The following is an 18,208-nucleotide window of genomic DNA, read 5'->3' as shown; positions in this document are numbered from 1 at the left end:
ATTTTGAATGAATGGGTTAAGGTAAACAAAGGGTTTGAAAATGAAATAGTAAAAGTTAGAGTATATTCCCAAGATGTTTGCTTTTAGGGAGAGGGGGATTTGGTAGTGCATATTTGAGGTAGAAGTCAGAAAAAAAAATTGGATGAAACCATGCCTTGTGTCTGCTCTAATGATTTCAGAATGCTCCATAAAATGCTTACTCAAGCAAAAACTTCCTCACCCTCAGAATAGATCTGCCTGAATTGTTCTGGTTTATGTTTCCTCCCACTCCCTAGTGAGATATCTGAGAAAATTTTTAGAATGAATAGGATGGAACTGGAGTCCCTGGAGAACGGTTTGGAGGCAGGGCAGGACTTGCATGCCTGATGAACTCCCTCATTGAAGATAAGGGGTTTTCTCTTGAATCGCAATTAGCTACAGAGGGAAGGGAGCCCTTCTGCACAGACATCACATTCTCTGTGGAGAGGGTTTTTTGAAGAAGCAATTAGAGTAACAACTTCATGCATATATCAGAACTGATTTGTAATTCTAATACAATGTGTGTTCACACATGCACACATTTTTCTTAAAAGATGAACTCTTTTTTTTTCTTTTACATTTATATAATACTGCATTTCATCTGTAGGTCTACCATAAAGAAACAAATAATAGCCATTGACACAGTTTAACTTCTGCTTTTGGCTAGGCTAAATTTGAAAAAGAAATAAAAGGAACATGAAAGTTGAAGACGTGAATCAAGGCTCAAATTTCTGAATCATTCAAACTCTTTCATTATTGTGACTATAGCTTCACCTTTTTATTGATAGTTTAAAACTTGAATGTGCCTTAATTTTATTGAGTCGCCATCCAATGTCCATAGACTAGATATATCAATGATCATTTTCCAGAGCCACAATACAAAGCAAATTAAAGAAAGGCAGAAAGAATAGAAGCACTGGTGTGTGATGATACGGGATGGTGTGTTCATCAGGTACCTCACCATAGAAGGGTCATCACTCTGACCAAAAGCTAGATGGCCTGCTTCCTAAATTAATTGTTGCTAACCCTATCATCAAAAATCTACATCTCCAAATACCTTGTGAGTGATCAAGTATAACTTGTCTACTGACGTTGCCTCCTGCTGTGAAACTTCTAACTTCCTTAGAACTCTTATTGAAGAGAATTTTGTCTTAATTCTTTTGGATGGTTATAGCTTTTTGTGGGCCTTTAAGTATGGTGAGCATTTTGAGTGTGTTAATTTTTAGTAACTAAATGAGTGAACCAATACTTGAATGCAGTTTTTAATAACAACTTTTATTTATTAGAAAAATTAAATTGGAGGGATGAACTGGGTCACACTGTTATTAATTATGTGCATGCTGTTTGCATTAATGCAAAATGGAAATAGTATGGGCAATAAGCTGTATCTCAATAATATATCCCAGGTTTTCCCCTGTATTACGGACTTCTCTGTCCTTGTGATATCACATTTTGATGAAACCACATTAAAGAAGAAAATGTTCATTCTGGCTTGATATTCCATTGGGAATTTCATTGTCGCAGGGAAGAGATGATATTAGGAGCTGAAGGCCTGACTGGCAATCAGAAGTCAATGAAAGGGAAGTAGGGACAGATTGTAAAACCTCAAGCTTGCCCCTGCTGCCTTCTTCCTCTTCAGGCAAAGTTTCACCTCCGAAAGGTTCTACCACCTTTCCAAACAGCAAGAAGAACTTGGACTAAGGGTTCAAAAACAGGAGCCTAAGGAATATCTTTTTCATTTATACCCACAACCTCCTTTTTCTTTTCAGAAACTGGAGAGAGAGTCTATACTTAGGATATCTCTGAGGTAGAAACCCAACCGTTTCTCTCCATTGGTTTATGTTTTTTAAAGAGGTCTATGAGGGCTAAAGAAAATAACCAGAAGGATGAGGATGAGCCTTCTTTTTAACACTGGGAACTGTGGATGGCCTTAAACGTTAGACTTGTATTCTGTAAATATAATCTTTAAACAAGCTTCCTAGATACCTGCCAACTTTAATCTTATAATCTTATAATACTTGCATCTTATAATTCCTACAAATACATCTTAAAAATTTACAAAAAGTTTTTCTTCTTATTAACTAGAAAGCACAGTGACACTCACAATAGTATTTTTTTACTTCCTGATCTCTCTCTCTCTCCTCTACATATGCTTTAAACTATCTTTTGGCAACCTCTTTCTTCTTCAGGAGGTGTGTGTGTGTGTGTGTGTGTGTGTGTGTGTGTGTGTGTGTGTGTGTGTGTGTTTTCCTGTCTCTTGAACATTGCCTTATTTCTGCTGTATGTCCAGAATCTTACCCTGAGCATGTAGCTGCCTTGTAGAAATTCTCTCAGAACTGAGAGACACTCAGTAATTAAGAGAACTTGATGCTCTTTCCAGAGGATCTAACTAAGCAATTTACCGTATCAGGCATCTAATAAATGCCTATAATTCCATCTCTAGGGAATCTGATCCTATCTTCTGGCCTTTACAGGCTCCTACTTACACATGGTATTCACTCACAGAAACACACATACCCATAAAGTAGAACAATATTAATATCAAAACATTTAAGATGAACTTTTTGTTGGGGCTTTTCTTGTTTTGATATAATGGCTACTGGCTAATATTTTACCTTCTATAAAAACCATTTTACAAAGGTCTACATATTGGACCACTCTACTTTTCTAGATTCTTACCTCTTCTTTCTACCCACATTAACGCTTTAACATAGCCTGTTTTAATCATGATTCCTCTGGAAAAAAATTCCACTTCTTATTTTCTATTTTTTAAATATTTCACATATTCTCTAACCTAGTTAGTTACTACTTCTATGATGAATTATCATGGCCAAAAGGGAGTTGGTGAGGAAAGAGTTTATTGGCTTACATTTCCACATCATTGTTCTTCATGGAAAACTGTCAGAGCAGGAAAACCAATCAGAGCAGGAAACTGCAGGTGGGAGTGCTGCTCACTGGTTTACTCCAAATTTGGCTTACTCAACCTGATTCCTTATAGAACCCAGGACTACCAGCCCAGAGATGGCATCTCCCACACTGGGCTTTGTAGGTTTAGATTTTTTAAAACCTACTTTTCATAAGGTTTCTTAAATGCTCTAATATTTACTTTAGTGCACCACCTACCAGAGGTTGGGAAAAGGATTGGTTAGTAGACAAAGAAGAATTGGACATATTTACAAACATTTCTTTGGACTAATCCAATCTGTGTTGTCAGGATATCAGCAATTAAAGTCACATAGCTGTTTGATCCACTCACAAACACCATTCAGGAATCAGCATTGGCAGGACTAGCAAATACCATAAATAAATCAATAATGGCAGGTCGATCCAGTAGAAACCACAAGCTCTACCAATCAGCCTGAGTCCATGGAAGTGGCAAGAAGCCTCTGGAAAACTACTAGAAGTATTTTGGTGCATTTCTATTTATGAAGTCATGGCAAGCAATGATCAGTAATGCAGACTAGGTGAACCACTACTACACAGCATTGTCAGCAAAGACCAGCATCAGCAAAGCCCAGTGAAGACCAAAAAAGAGTGGCAAGGTAAACCAATACCATCCAGTATTGTACACTGTATTTTGGGCTATAAGTCTATCTTTTCCAAACATCATGTACTCTCTCAAGCATCTGCTCTAGCAAAACATCACATGCCCCTTTGCCGAGTTGCTTTCAGAAAAATTCATATGTCTGTTCTTAGCAAAACACCTTTCCATGAGTCTGCTTCTGCAGAAACATCCTCTCATAAGAAAGTTTCCAGAAAATTATCAAAAGACACAACTGAGTCTTCAAACAATCCAGAAATTTCTACTTCATGGCTAGCCACTCTCCTGTCAATCACTAATTAAGAAAATGCTCTGCAGGTTTACCTATAGCCCATACTTAAAAGGCGTTTATTCATTTGAGGTTCCCTCCTCTCAAATGATTATAGCTAATGTCCAGTAGACAGCACACTCCAAGTTTAGCACTAAATGGTATTAGCCTATTCTGTGTAGCATCTGTGTTTTTATAGTAGCCCATTGTTTTAAAATGAAGTCAGCATCCATCCTGTTTATATGCCAAAGGTTTAAGAACCAATTTTGGTTCTTTTGCATTTTTATGTTACACTGTGTCATCAGTAAGTATTTTTGACTTTACATTCTAACTACCTCATTCATCTCTTCCTGTAATAGCCTTATGTCAGATTCTGAATAAGCCTTTCTTATTTTTTGTAAACTAATGTTGCTGATCTCAGAATTTCCAAATGCACTATACATGTATGATCTATTCAAATGAAAACCGCAACCTTGCCATACAATTTTTCAATTATTTATGCCTTACTTTCAGTAATTTAATATACTAGATACATTTATAATACACTCACTTTCATCATCTCCCATTTCTTCATGGTCTTACAAAAGCTATTTGGTATTATTTAAAAATATTATACTTATTCAACCCCATACAGTCACACGCATGCTCTTATTTCATTTCCAATATCCTTCATCTTTTCTCTATTGAAGATTTCTGATCCTTCCTTAATAGATCCAATTAGATATCTTCTATGAGTCCTATATATCCTCTAACATGACCATATTTTTCATATAATTAATTATTTTGAATGTTGTCTGTTTCTAATCTTTCAAAAACATACAGAAAAGTAGCATCTTTAGAAAAAAAGAATGTAAAGAAACAATATTTTATAGTCAGGATACTTATTTTCAAATCCTTGAGTGATAATACATAACTTATTTATAATGTTTACATGTATAGTTATTCAAAATAATAGCTCTCTTTGTCTCTTTCTGTCTGTCTGTCTCTGTGTCTCTCTCTCTCTCACACACATACACAATGTCTGTTCTACTCAGATAAGCCTTAAATTACTTTATAGCTAAAGATGACCTTCATTTTCTCATTGACAAGACATTACCTTCCATGTGCTGGAATTATAGAATCACATCATTATATCCAGATTGTGCAGTGTTATAGATTGAACCCAGTTTTTCATACTTGCTACTAATACACATTACTACCAACTGAACTATTGCTCAAGCTTTTCTTTTCAGTGTGTCTTTCTTTTATTCTTCTTTCCCTATGCTAGTTCCTACATCCCATGCTGCCTTGCTATATAGCTCCACCAAGAAATGGAGAGCAAACAACAATATTCTTTTTTCTGCCATTATTGGCACAGCAATCAATGAAATTCTTATTAGAGATATGTATTTTCCTTGACCCATGAGGCATCTCAGCATACCACTTGACAAAAAAGAAACAATTTTAAAATGTATTTATGTATTGCATAAGAAGTATGATTGAGTGAAGAAAGGAATGTTTGTGTTAATGAGTAAGCTTTTGAAAACACCTCTTTAGGCTTTTAGCTTCTTTACTGCTAAATATTTCAGAATTTCTTTTATCAATCAGTGATAATGCCCGTGCTTGGTATTAATTTCTTCAGTTTATTACCTTTAAATGTAAGGATATGTATGTAGTTACCTTACGTATAAAATGTATCTGTACTTCTGAAGTATCAATAGTACTATTTATTTCAAGCTTTTGGAGAAAATAACATGTATATAAATTTTGTTATTTCATTGATATTATTTAGAGCAGGTCAAATGACATTAAGTGGACATTAAAAAGAATTATATATAAAGAGATTTACTACATATTGTATTTTTATAAGTTTGATATATCAAAATTTAATGTTTAAACAACTAGTTGATTTTCTTTTCATATTATCACCCATGCTTCCCATACTTTTTCATAAATCCTATCTACCTTCTTAACATTTTCATCATTGCCAGGTGATGGTTTGAAAATTCAGCTCATTTCTGTTGAGTTCTCAGTTGCTTTCAACTCTGGACTGCTTTCTGCTATAGGTTTCCTTGCTCTCTTTAGAGTTTCAGTCTTCCTTTTTGCCTGTTTTGTGTACTCTGGGGTCTTTCCTGTAACTGTTCTGTAGCTTCTCTCTCCTAGCATTCACTAGACAGCCAGCACCTTAGATCAAGACTTTTCTTGACTGACTCATCTGAGCAAACCCCTCTCTTCTTAGGTTTCAGGGCTTCTGCAGACTTTTGGCATGATAATTATGTAGAGAATCTACTTCAGTATATGTGATAAGCTTCATAGGGCCACATTGAGTGAAGCCTCTACTCAAAATTGAACTTTCAGGAAGCATAAGAGATATTCCTGTTTTGATTGTTTTTAAAGAACTCACTCATCTCTTCCCTCATTCTTTAGATGGATAGGTCAAACAAAGTGCATCTCAAGGCTTTATGTTTTAACCATTTTTGGCCCTTCTACAATAACTAATTATATGACTCATTACTTCATTTAATGACTAGATGCATAAATGCTTTCCTAGAATGGCATGAATTGATGAAGTAACAAAATTTCCTGCCAAATATGCTCCACATCGTCTGTACCTCCTCTAAATAAAATAGTACTGTGTTTTAAATTATGTTAACTTAGGTGATGATTGTGCACAAAGGTTCATATTTAAAACATCACAACACTGAGTGAAACTAATTTATATGTCATCCAAACTTTAAGAGTATGTAATCCTCATGACAATGAGTGCCTTGGAAAGCTTTTAGGAAACAGTATTGGAACCAGTTATATAAAAAGATTTGGTTGATTAATGAACATTCTCATAAAAATAGCATATTTTATAATTTCACCTAGAAAATACTTCACTCAAGCCAGATGGGATTGCATATGCCTGTAATTCCAGAGTGAGGGTGGCTATGACTATAGCTTACATATTTGAAGCCTACCTGAACCACCCCATACTAAGCCTCATAACAACCAAAACAAGCTTCAAGTTTCTCAAGTGTGTGTTTTATGAGGATGTTTTCTCTTAGTCAGTTTACATCTAACTATGGCACAGATAATAGCCTCTGTGCGTGCAGAGGTTGGTGAGGTGTTTTATATGGGCTATACCTGGGTATTCTTGCTATGAGAAAAATGGAGGGTAGCTTTCTCAATGGTTTGGATGTGGGAATAGGAGGTAAACAAACAAACAAACAAAAAAGAAATTAAGGACTTTGTCAGACTTTCTGCTTTACACTAACTACTATATACATACTCATATCCTTGATAAAGATAATATTCCACTAACTTTGAGGAAATAATTTGAAATTTTTTCCAGCTTGTAGAACTTTAGTCAGGTATTCTCTTTGCAAGTTTGTTTATCCATTTATACAATGTGATGTTTATGTTCCAGGTCCCAACAATGCTGTCTGTGGTTTCATTTGTTCTTGAGTTTAAAGAAATGTAGAAAATAAAATACAATAACAATCACAGTGTTAATTAGAAGTTTTAATTTAGTGTAAACAAATAAAATAGATCAACATACATGTCTAGGAAATGATGTCCTGATAACTCCAAAATATAAAGCACATATTTGCAGTTGAACAAAAACAAAAGACCAAATAACAGGGGAAGAATAGCAATAGACAATGAACTAGTGATGATCTACACCTTCTTACTTACTTTTCTATTGCTGTGATTCAATATCATGACCAAGACAGCTTATATAAAACAAAGAGTTTATTCGGGTCTTATAATTTTAGAGGGTTAGTTAGAGTCCATGACTATCATGACAAGAAGCATGGCAGTAGGCATTGTTCTGGAGCCGCAGCTCAGAGTCACAATCTGATTCAATTCACAAAAACAGGTAGAGAAAGAGAGAGAGAGAGAGAGAGAGAAAGGAAGAGGCACTGGAATTCTTAGGGCTTTTGAAACCTCAAATGTATACCCCATACAACAAAGCCACACCCCCTACACCCTCCTAAACAGTTCTACCAACTAGGGGCTTAGAATTCCAAATTATGCGCTTATAATGACCATCTTCATGCAAATCACTGTATAAACTATAATAGTTACTCTGGAATAAAAGAGGTTCACAGTATAATTTGAGTACATAAGTATAAAAATCAGAAAGAACCAAAAACTGACAATTTATATATCATTTCAAGTGGAAGATGAAGTATGTGAATACACATAAGGTATATAGAGAAAGTTACCTGATGATTTGAGGATGACTAGCTAGTAGTGACCTGTGAAGTTTAGCTGTGTCACAATTTTACAAGTATATGATCTCTTTAAGGGGAAGATCCTTAATCACAGAGAGAATTAAGTATATGTATCTTTACATTCAAAATAGCATTATTTACCACTTAATGGACATGTTAACAGATTCATTTAAATCATAGTTGGAATACATATGAGAATTCAATCATCTCAGTACTTACGATGCAAAGACAGAGAAATTGTGGTGAGTTGGGTAACCTGGGCCCCATAGTGAGTACTGTAGCAAGAACTTGTCTCTGTCTCACTCTCTCACTAGATAGATAGATAGATAGATAGATAGATAGATAGATAGATAGATAGATGGATGGATGGATGGATGGATGGATGGATGGATGGATGGATAGATAGATAGATAGATAGATAGATAGATAGATAGATAGATAGATAGATAGATAGATAGAAATGGAAGAATGGATGGATGGATGGATGGATGGATGGATGGATGGATATAAATGAATAGATGGATGGATGGAAGGTTAGATGGATGGATAGATAGATACATGCATAGGTAGATAATAGATTTATGAATGAGAGATAAATGATAAATAGGTGATATATAAATGATAGACTGATAAGATTGATAATAAATAGATGTAGAGGATACATGATGGTAATGATAAATGATAGATAATAGGATGATGGTAGATTGATAGATGATAGATAAATGTGATTGACAATGTTATATATATATATACATATATACATATATATACATATATATATATATATATATACGTATATATATATATACATATATATATATATACATACAATGAGTGCCTTGGAAAGCTTTTAGGAAACAGTATTGGAATCAGTTATATAAAAGGATTTGTTTGATTAATGAACATTCTCATAGAAATAGCATATTTTATAATTTCACCTAGAAAATACTTCACTCAAGCCAGATGGGATTGCATATGCCTGTAATTCCAGAGTGTGGGTGTCTCTCTCTCTCTCTCTCTCTCTCTCTACCTGTTTTTGTGAATTGAATCAGATTGTGACTCTGAGCTGCGGCTCCAGAACAATGCCTACTGCCATGCTTCTTGTCATGATAGTCATGGACTCTAACTAACCCTCTAAAATTATAAGACCCGAATAAACTCTTTGTTTTATATAAGCTGTCTTGGTCATGATATTGAATCACAGCAATAGAAAAGTAAGTAAGAAGGTGTAGATCATCACTAGTTCATTGTCTATTGCTATTCTTCCCCTGTTATTTGGTCTTTTGTTTTTGTTCAACTGCAACTATGTGCTTTATATTTTGGAGTTATCAGGACATACATACATACACACACACACACAATATATATATATATTTATATATTTATATATATATATTATATATTTATATATTATATATATATAATGTATATAAAATCTTATTCTGAAAAGTCTATTCTAATTGTTCTCCGTTTTCATCTTTCAGCTCCATGTGGTGGCCACTTTTCAGCTCCAAGTGGAGTAATTCTCTCACCAGGATGGCCAGGATACTACAAAGACTCTTTGAATTGTGAGTGGGTGATTGAAGCTGAACCTGGACACTCTATCAAAATTACATTTGAAAGGTCTCTGCAAATATTTTTTCTATCTTGTAAAGACATGAATAGATGTTATAGTTGGCATTCACCATTTCCCTTACCACATAAATAAGTAATTTCATTAGAATAGTCAGTTGCTGTTTCTTGAATGCTTAAGAAGTGCTACTCCCTTTTAACCTTTCCGTCTGTTCTCAAGCTAATTTTTTATTTGTTTATTGCTATAACTTTACTGTTAAGTAATTCAGGACCATTTCTCCTATACATATGCATGATACTGCGATATGAATATATGACCTTTACTTTAATGAGTTTAGTTGTCCTATGCTTTTTAAGAGCTCGTGAATTCAGTTCTGCTAAATTCCCAACACAAAGGTCTTATAAAAAATTCAATACCCTCTCCAAGTATAATACAATTATAGTTACTATTATATAATTACCCAAGTATACGCAAAATGCATTCACCATTTTCCCCTGGTGAACCCATTTCCTGAAAATTTTTATATGACCCTAGCTACACATACATACATACATACATACATACATACATACACACACACACACACACACACACACACACACACACACACACACACACACATTAGGAATATATATATCTAATATAACTATATACATATTGGGTAAACAAATGAAATATTTACTGTTGATCAGTCATGTAGAAACTTATTCAAAGGACTTTTGTAGTACATTAAACCTCGCCATTTATTGAACACGAAAGCAGAATTGTTTAATTGAAATGAGTTTGCTCTTTTACTTATTCATAGAATTAAATCTAGACTTTTGATGGATAAGATACTCAGTTTAAGGTGGTGTGGTTTAAACAGCAGAGCATTATACCCCTAAAATTCTATCAACCAGGAGTCTGAGATCAAAGACTCCAAAGGTTTGTTTTTATGGTTTCTTTGGTTTTGTCTTGTATGCACCTTTTTATGATATTTTTGTCCCCTGTCCTTCTCCCTGTCCTCACCTTTCTCTTTCTCGGTCTCTCTCTGTGTCTCTCTCTGTTTCTCTATCTCTGTCTCTGTTTCTGTTTCTCTGTCTGTCTCTTTCTTTGTCTGTCTATTCTCCCTCTGTCTCTCTCTCTGTCTCTGTCTCTCTTTCTCTCTCTCTTCTCCCTGTCTCCCATGCTCATGTGTTTCTGGATCCTACTCTCTGTTTCACATGTATGCTTGATTGAAATCCACTCTGATGATCTCATTTTATTTTAATTTCTGCTTTAAAGATTATTATACATCATAATATTCTCATGAGCTGAAGGTTAATATTTCAACATGTGGATTCATAGGGGCATAATTTAGCACATGAAAATTATATACATGCTTAAGTCCATTCTTTTATTTAGTTTTTCAATAGTATATTATACAGCTCAGGCTAGCTTAAACTGTGTAAGCCAGCATCATTCTGAACTCTCAGTATTTTCTAAGTACTACCATGTATAGTCTAGAGTGTACATTTAAACTCAGGATAGTTTTGCATGTTGGAACAGGTTGGACATGCTTATATTCCTTGAGTTTTCAGGTTTGTCTCTATCAAACTATCAAAATTATTGCCATACAGAAGTTAGAGTGTGTTGTGGGAAATATTAGAAAATGAACCAATGAACCAGCACATTCCCGTGCTTTTGCTGGCAACTCTCAGCCCCGCTGCAGTCCTGCAGGCTCTGTCTCTACCTGCCAACTCTCTGGTGGGGTTAGAGCTCCCGAGTTTCTTTTACTGCCATTCTAATGTAATGTAATGACCATCTACCCCATGGTCAGCCTCCACAATACCCATTTACCCGGTAGAAAGAAAACTCTAGAAGCTTATAATTAACAAGCCAGATTTACATATCAATAAATTCTCAATTCACAGGATGCCATTACAGTAATTTTAGAACCAAATGATCATAAAAACTGCCCACCTAGATTAGACAAATTATCCCAATTATTCTATTCTTTACTACCCTTGGCTATTAAAACCACGCTGGATCTGGCTCTTCCTCCTGTCCACCCACCTCCATCTTTGCTCTCCCTTTCTCCCAAAATGCTCTCTGTCTTGCCAACTCTTAGCTCTGCCTCCTTTTCCCTGTCCAATCACAAGCCTCCTGCTGCACTAATATGTTAATATAAATGGACAGGGAAAATCCTGTCACAAGACTGCTTTAAGAAACATGTCAGTAGCTCCTCAGTGTTTCAGACTAAAAGGAGCACAGTTGTGTTAATAGTTTTCTTTTATTTTTTTTTTCCATTTTTTATTAGGTATTTAGCTCATTTACATTTCCAATGCTATACCAAAAGTCCCCCTTACCCACCCACCCCCACTCCCCTACCCACCCACTCCCCCCCTTTGGCCCTGGCGTTCCCCTGTACCGGGGCACACAAAGTCTGCGTGTCCAATGGGCCTCTCTTTCCAGTGATGGCCGACTAGGCCATCTTTTGATACATATGCAGCTAGAGTCAAGAGCTCAGGGGTACTGGTTAGTTCATAATGTTGTTCCACCTATAGGGTTGAAGATCCCTTTAGCTCCTTGGGTACTTTCTCTAGCTCCTCCATTGGGAGCCCTGTGATCCATCCATTAGCTGACTGTGAGCATCCACTTCTGTGTTTGCTAGGCCCCGGCATAGTCTCACAAGAGACAGCTACATCTGGGTCCTTTCAGTAAAATCTTGCTAGTGTATGCAATGGTCTAAACAGTCCCATATCCCCTAAAGAAATAGAAGCAGTTATTAATAGTCTCCCAGCCAAAAAAAGCCCAGGACCAGACGGGTTTAGTGCAGAGTTCTATCAGACCTTCAAAGAAGATCTAACTCCAGTTCTGCACAAACTTTTTCACAAGATAGAAGTAGAAGGTATTCTACCCAACTCATTTTATGAAGCCACTATTACTCTGATACCTAAACCACAGAAAGATCCAACAAAGATAGAGAACTTCAGACCAATTTCTCTTATGAACATCGATGCAAAAATTCTTAATAAAATTCTCGCTAACCGAATCCAAGAACACATTAAAGCAATCATCCATCCTGACCAAGTAGGTTTTATTCCAGGGATGCAGGGATGGTTTAATATACGAAAATCCATCAATGTAATCCATTATATAAACAAACTCAAAGACAAAAACCACATGATCATCTCGTTAGTTTTCTTTTAAACGTTCTCCGTACATACATACATCCTGAAATGCTCCTTTTGGGAATTGATCCCTCTGTCTCTTCTTACTTCGTGCATAAGAAAGTATAAAAGACTTTTTAAAGGTCACATTAAACATGTTCTGTGTAGGTGATGGGGGTCCATGTATGGATGTCAAAGGATAACCTGGGGCAGTTAATGCTCAGATTCTATGTGGGTCCTGGTGATCAGTCTTGGATAGTAGGGCTGTATGGCAATTGCCTGCACCGGCAGAGTTTTCTCACTGGAAACTATTTGAAAAAACATACTTGTAAAATAGCTTTGGTTGTCTTCTTTCTTGAAAACTCTTGAGTATTTAAAATATTCCATGCCCCTTTTCAGAAAAACTTTGCGTTTTGGGTGATCACCTTGTAATGGCTGCTCATTACCAGAAGAGAAGTAATTTGGCAACAGATGTATGAGCAAGTTCTTCACGTTATTGAGCCAGCAGCTTTTAATCATTAGATTAGAGAAATTGTATCACCGCTTGAAATCAGACTTTCAGATTTTAACTGCATCCTTCCATGTATTTTGACCTTATACTGTGTCGATGTTTCGTTTTTCTCTAAAGATGATGTTGAAAAAGTATTGTGGTGTACCTAACACCTACTTGATTCTTTAAAAATAAGGTCTCATTCTAGTTCTAATGGTTCTTTAAAAAATAATGTTTTTAGTTATGATAGGTAACAATGGGATTCATTATAATATTGGATATTGAATATTATTACGTAAGAGAGGCAATATGCCTGTTATAGACCTGAGAAAACTCTCTTATATCCTTATTTTATAGAAGTTTTTTTGCATTAATGACATTGACTCTTATACAGTTTGGATATTTGTTTTCTACTTCCCATGAGAAAATGAATATTGAAATGAAACTTTTAAATTGAATTTATTGCAAAGAATAAATAAGTAAAAACACCACACAACCAAATAAAATAGACACTCTACACATTATAATGAACTCATATAAAGCTCTAATGGTCTTTGAAAAGCTGTGAATTTTCATATTAACTCAGACTTTCAGTTTCAAATGTATTTTGTGATTATGTGATTAAGAGGGGGCCTAGGTTTTAGGTCTCCAGCACTGACACCAGCGCATCCAAACCACTTGGAACTCAGCTTCAGGAAACCTGATGTCCTTGTCCACTCTTCTTTTTTTTTTTTTTTTTTTTTTTTTTTTTTTTTTTTTTCTGAGACAGGGTTTCTCTGTATAGCCCTGGCTGTCCTGGAACTCACTCCGTAGACCAGGCTGGCCTCAAACTCAGAAATCCGCCTTCCTCTGCCTCCCAAGTGCTGGGATTAAAGGCGTGTGCCACCACGCCCGGCTCCTTGTCCACTCTTTGTAGGCACTTCACTGATGTGAACAATCGCACATGCCAACACATATAGTAAAGATCAAAATAAAGTTTAAAGATCTTTAAAGCAATATATACATATACATATACATATACATATACATATACATATACATATACATATACATCATATACACATACACATACACATACACATACACATACACATACACATACACATATACATATACATATATACATATGGAGTAGAAACCAGATTTGAAATGTAAAAACTGGTATCAAACAGTATAATATCTAATCACTAAAGTCAAATTTCCCCATATTTGTTCTAATGTGTTTCCAATTGTGCCTCTGCATCCTAGATTTCAGACTGAACTAAATTATGATGTTCTGGAAGTTCATGATGGACCAAATCTTCTATCACCCTTACTTGGGTCTTACAATGGCACACAAGTGCCACAGTTTCTGTTCAGCAGCAGTAACTTTATATACCTACTGTTTACAACAGACAATAGCCGTTCCAATAATGGATTCAAGATTCATTATGAAAGTAAGTAATAACAAATATTATTTTATTTCCCCATTCTGATTGCTCTCCATTTGGTATTATCTTCATATTACTAAGGAAAGTAGTATAGTTACTTATTTATTATTTTAAAAGAAAACTTTAAAATGGTTTCTTTTATAAATAAGAAAGCTTATGTTTTAGTTTCTTTGCACATGTAAATGGTACAATAGATTTTTAAGCAATAGTTACCTGATATTCCTATAAAAGAAAATACAGTGTGAATCAGCAATAGCAAATAAATTCAGTATATTTATGTTTTAATCATTTTATGTGGCTTAGAGAAGGAAGTTAACATGTAGTCAATTTCACTTTGATATACTTGGAAAAATAGCATTCTTTTAGCACTGCTTTTATAAAATGTATTTCCCTAGCATATTTTACTTATATGAATTACAAACATTGTAAACAAATATTCAGTATTTTTGTATAAAAGATTAAAATGTATATAAAGTTTAAAGTGTTAAACTTACATATTGACAGTTGATATAATAGTATGAAGAATGTTAAAACAAGCTGGAACTCAGAGTGTGAGAATCAGTTCTGAGTGATCACAGCTAAGTGTTCACTGCTTTCTTTTCAAAAGTCTCCAATAAGGCTAGCAAGACAGATCAGCAGATAAAGGTTCTAACTTGGCATGTCTGGCAAGCTAAGGGGAGTCTCAGAACCCATATAAAGGTGAAAGGTATACAGGGTTTTATGAATTTGTCTTCTGACCTTCACGTTTGCAGTGTCATAATCACACTCTCCTGCACACTATAAGCATAGGTACAATAATATGAAAAATTAAAAAATATGAAATATTGATGCTTCAACTTTATATCTGTGTGTATATGCTTATGTATTTGTCTGGATTTACAGACTGCACACATGTCTGTATGTCTCTCTCTCTCTCTCTCTCTCTGTGTGTTTATGGGTCTGTATTTTTATATTTGTCTGCATGTGCAGACTGTGTTGTGCATGAATGTGTGTATCTGTGTGTGTGTGTGTGTGTGTGTGTGTGTGTGTGTGTGTGTGTGTGTGAGCACATTTGGCATAAACTCGTTTTGTAGTCCTAGATGGTCTAGAGCTTGCTATGTTGACAAGGCTGGTTGCAAATTCAGATATCTACCTTCTTCTGTCTCTCTAGTGCTGTGATTTAATACATATGCCACCACATCTATATTCTGCTTTAACTTTTTAAATACTATCTTTGATCTACAAATACTTTGCATATGCATATATTTGTTAGTGTCCTACATGTCCTACATGTGTGTATAAATGTTTTGGTGTATACATAAACTTACATACATATAAGCAGACATAAACCTACATGTACATAATCTCCACATTATATATGTAATGAATTTTCATGTACTTTTTACATATAGCTCTTAAGAAACAATTGGCTAAAAGGTATTGTTATTTCACATATACACCTACATTCTTTCTTCCTCTTCTCCAGTCTATTGCCAATCCGAGTATTTCAAACTCAGCTTAGTGTATTATTTGTATTTTTTGTAGATATCTTTCTTTGGTTATTATGCCGAATGCCTTCATTGACTTTCTAAATTAAGCTAGTTATATTATCATTTTTAAGCTCTGAAATTTAATACACATGATATTGTTTAGCTACATTAATTTGCCTTTATTTCAAATTTTATTACATGGAAGTGTATCTGTACATAGTATAAATTATTTAAAAACAAAGAATTCTCAGAGACTTGGAAATTAAAATGAGCTAAAGAATCTTAATTAGAATATGTTGTTTAAGTTGTAATTTTAAAACTGAGACAGGGATGCAATCTTAAATGTCTATTTTAATATTAATTCTTACCAAAGATTAATTGGTTTTTAATCCTCTGCTGTATATATTACATGTCTCCCAGTACATCGTGTGTCAATCGCAAGAGAATTTTAAGGATTAAGTGGAATCATCTGTGCAAAGTGCCAGAGTAAAGACTTTACTTCAGAAAATTCTTAATAAATGATAGCAGGATTTTTCATACAAACACTAATTAAATGAAGAATAAAAATGAGAAAAATAGATCCAATGCATTTCTTTTGTTGGCAAACTTGTCGCCTCATAACTCCAGGGAATAGGGCTGTGGCTACTCCTGATGGCCAGTTCTTCCGAGACAACGTGCTGATAGCACAGAACAGAGAGGTGGAGGGAAATGAGTGGCCTATGCTGCTACAGACCGGGCAAGATCCTGCAGCCCACAACATAAAAATGTTAGATCTCTCTTCTTCCCAGACTTATTTTATAAGTCACATCATCTGTTTATGATTGAGAAATAATTTATACTGTCACGATTTCTTTGTTACCAAGGAACAGAAACTTGTTATCAGTTGACAATTCATGAATAGAGTTTATTATATAAAATAAATTCCCTTTCCAAATGAACCATTCCCTGACTTTAACATCAAAAGACTGTTCATCAGAACTTTAAAAATGCATTTGGCAGCTAATTAATTTCTAATTTTTTTCACTTTTTATTTTTTTTAATTGGGTATTTGTTTCATTTACATTTCCAATGCTATCCCAAAAGTCTCCCTCATGCCCCCCCCCCCACTCCCCTACCCACCCACTCCCACTTCTTGGCCCTGGCGTTCCCCTGTACTGAGGCATATAAAGTTTGCAAGACAAATGGGCCTCTCTTTCCACTGATGGCCAACTAGGCCATCTTCTGATTCATATGCAGCTAGAGACACGACCTCCTGGGGTACTGGTTAGTTCATATTGTTGTTCCACCTATAGGATTGCAAATGCCTTCAGCTCCTTGGGTACTTTCTCTAGCTCCTCCATTGGGGGCGCTGTGATCCATCCAATAGCTAACTGTGAGCATCCACCTCTGTGTTTGCTAAGCCCCGGCATAGTCTCACAAGAGACAGCCATATCTGGGTCCTTTCAGCAAAATCTTGCTAGTGCATGCAATGGTGTCAGTGTTTGGAAGCTGATTATGGGATGGAACCCCGGATATGGCAGTCTCTAAATGGTCCATCCTTTCATCTCAGCTCCAAAGTTTGTCTCTGTTACTCCTTCTCTTGGTGTTTTCTTCCCAATTCTGAGAAGGGGCAATGTGTCCACATTTTGGTCTTCGTTCTTGAATTTCATGTGCTTTATATCGTGTATCTTGGGTATTCTAAGTTTCTGGGCTAATATCCACTTATCAGTGAGTGCATATCATGTGAGTTCTTTTGTGATTGGATTACCTCACTCAGGATGATGCCCTCCAGGTCCATCCATTTGCCTAGGAATTTCATAAATTCATTCTTTTTAATAGCTGAGTAGTACTCCATTGTGTAAATGTACCACATTTTCTGTATCCATTCCTCTGTTGATGGACATCTGGGTTCTTTCTAGCTTCTGGCTATTATAAATAAGGCTGCTATGAACATAGTGGAGCATGTGTCCTTCTTACCAGTTGGGGCATCTTCTGGATATATGCTCAGGAGAGGTATTGCGGGATCCTCTGGTAGTACTATGTCCAATTTTCTGAGGAACCACCAGACTGTTTTCCAGAGTGTTTGAACAAGCTTGCAATCCCACCA

The 18,208-nt window shown here is 35.4% G+C and overlaps 1 protein-coding gene across 12 annotated transcripts in view; it reads left to right on the top strand.

Moving 5' to 3' along the window:
• Positions 1–18,208, top strand: part of Csmd3 (CUB and Sushi multiple domains 3) — a 1,211,921-nt gene that overhangs the window by 801,034 nt on the left and 392,679 nt on the right. For all 12 annotated transcript variants that reach the window (XR_001781523.2, XR_003951374.1, NM_001081391.2 and 9 more), the window contains 2 exons: positions 9,514–9,652; positions 14,472–14,659. Coding sequence is in view for 8 of the 12 variants with exons in the window: in NM_001081391.2 (NP_001074860.2) it covers positions 9,514–9,652; positions 14,472–14,659 (327 nt within the window). In the remaining 4 variants the exon portion in view is untranslated. The remainder of the gene's footprint in view (positions 1–9,513; positions 9,653–14,471; positions 14,660–18,208) is intronic.

This window comes from Mus musculus, chromosome 15 (assembly GCF_000001635.26).
Source record: "Mus musculus strain C57BL/6J chromosome 15, GRCm38.p6 C57BL/6J".
NCBI classification, from domain to species: Eukaryota; Metazoa; Chordata; class Mammalia; order Rodentia; family Muridae; genus Mus; species Mus musculus.
Note: the sequence above shows the minus strand (reverse complement) of the source record. Positions and strands in the feature narration are given on the sequence as shown.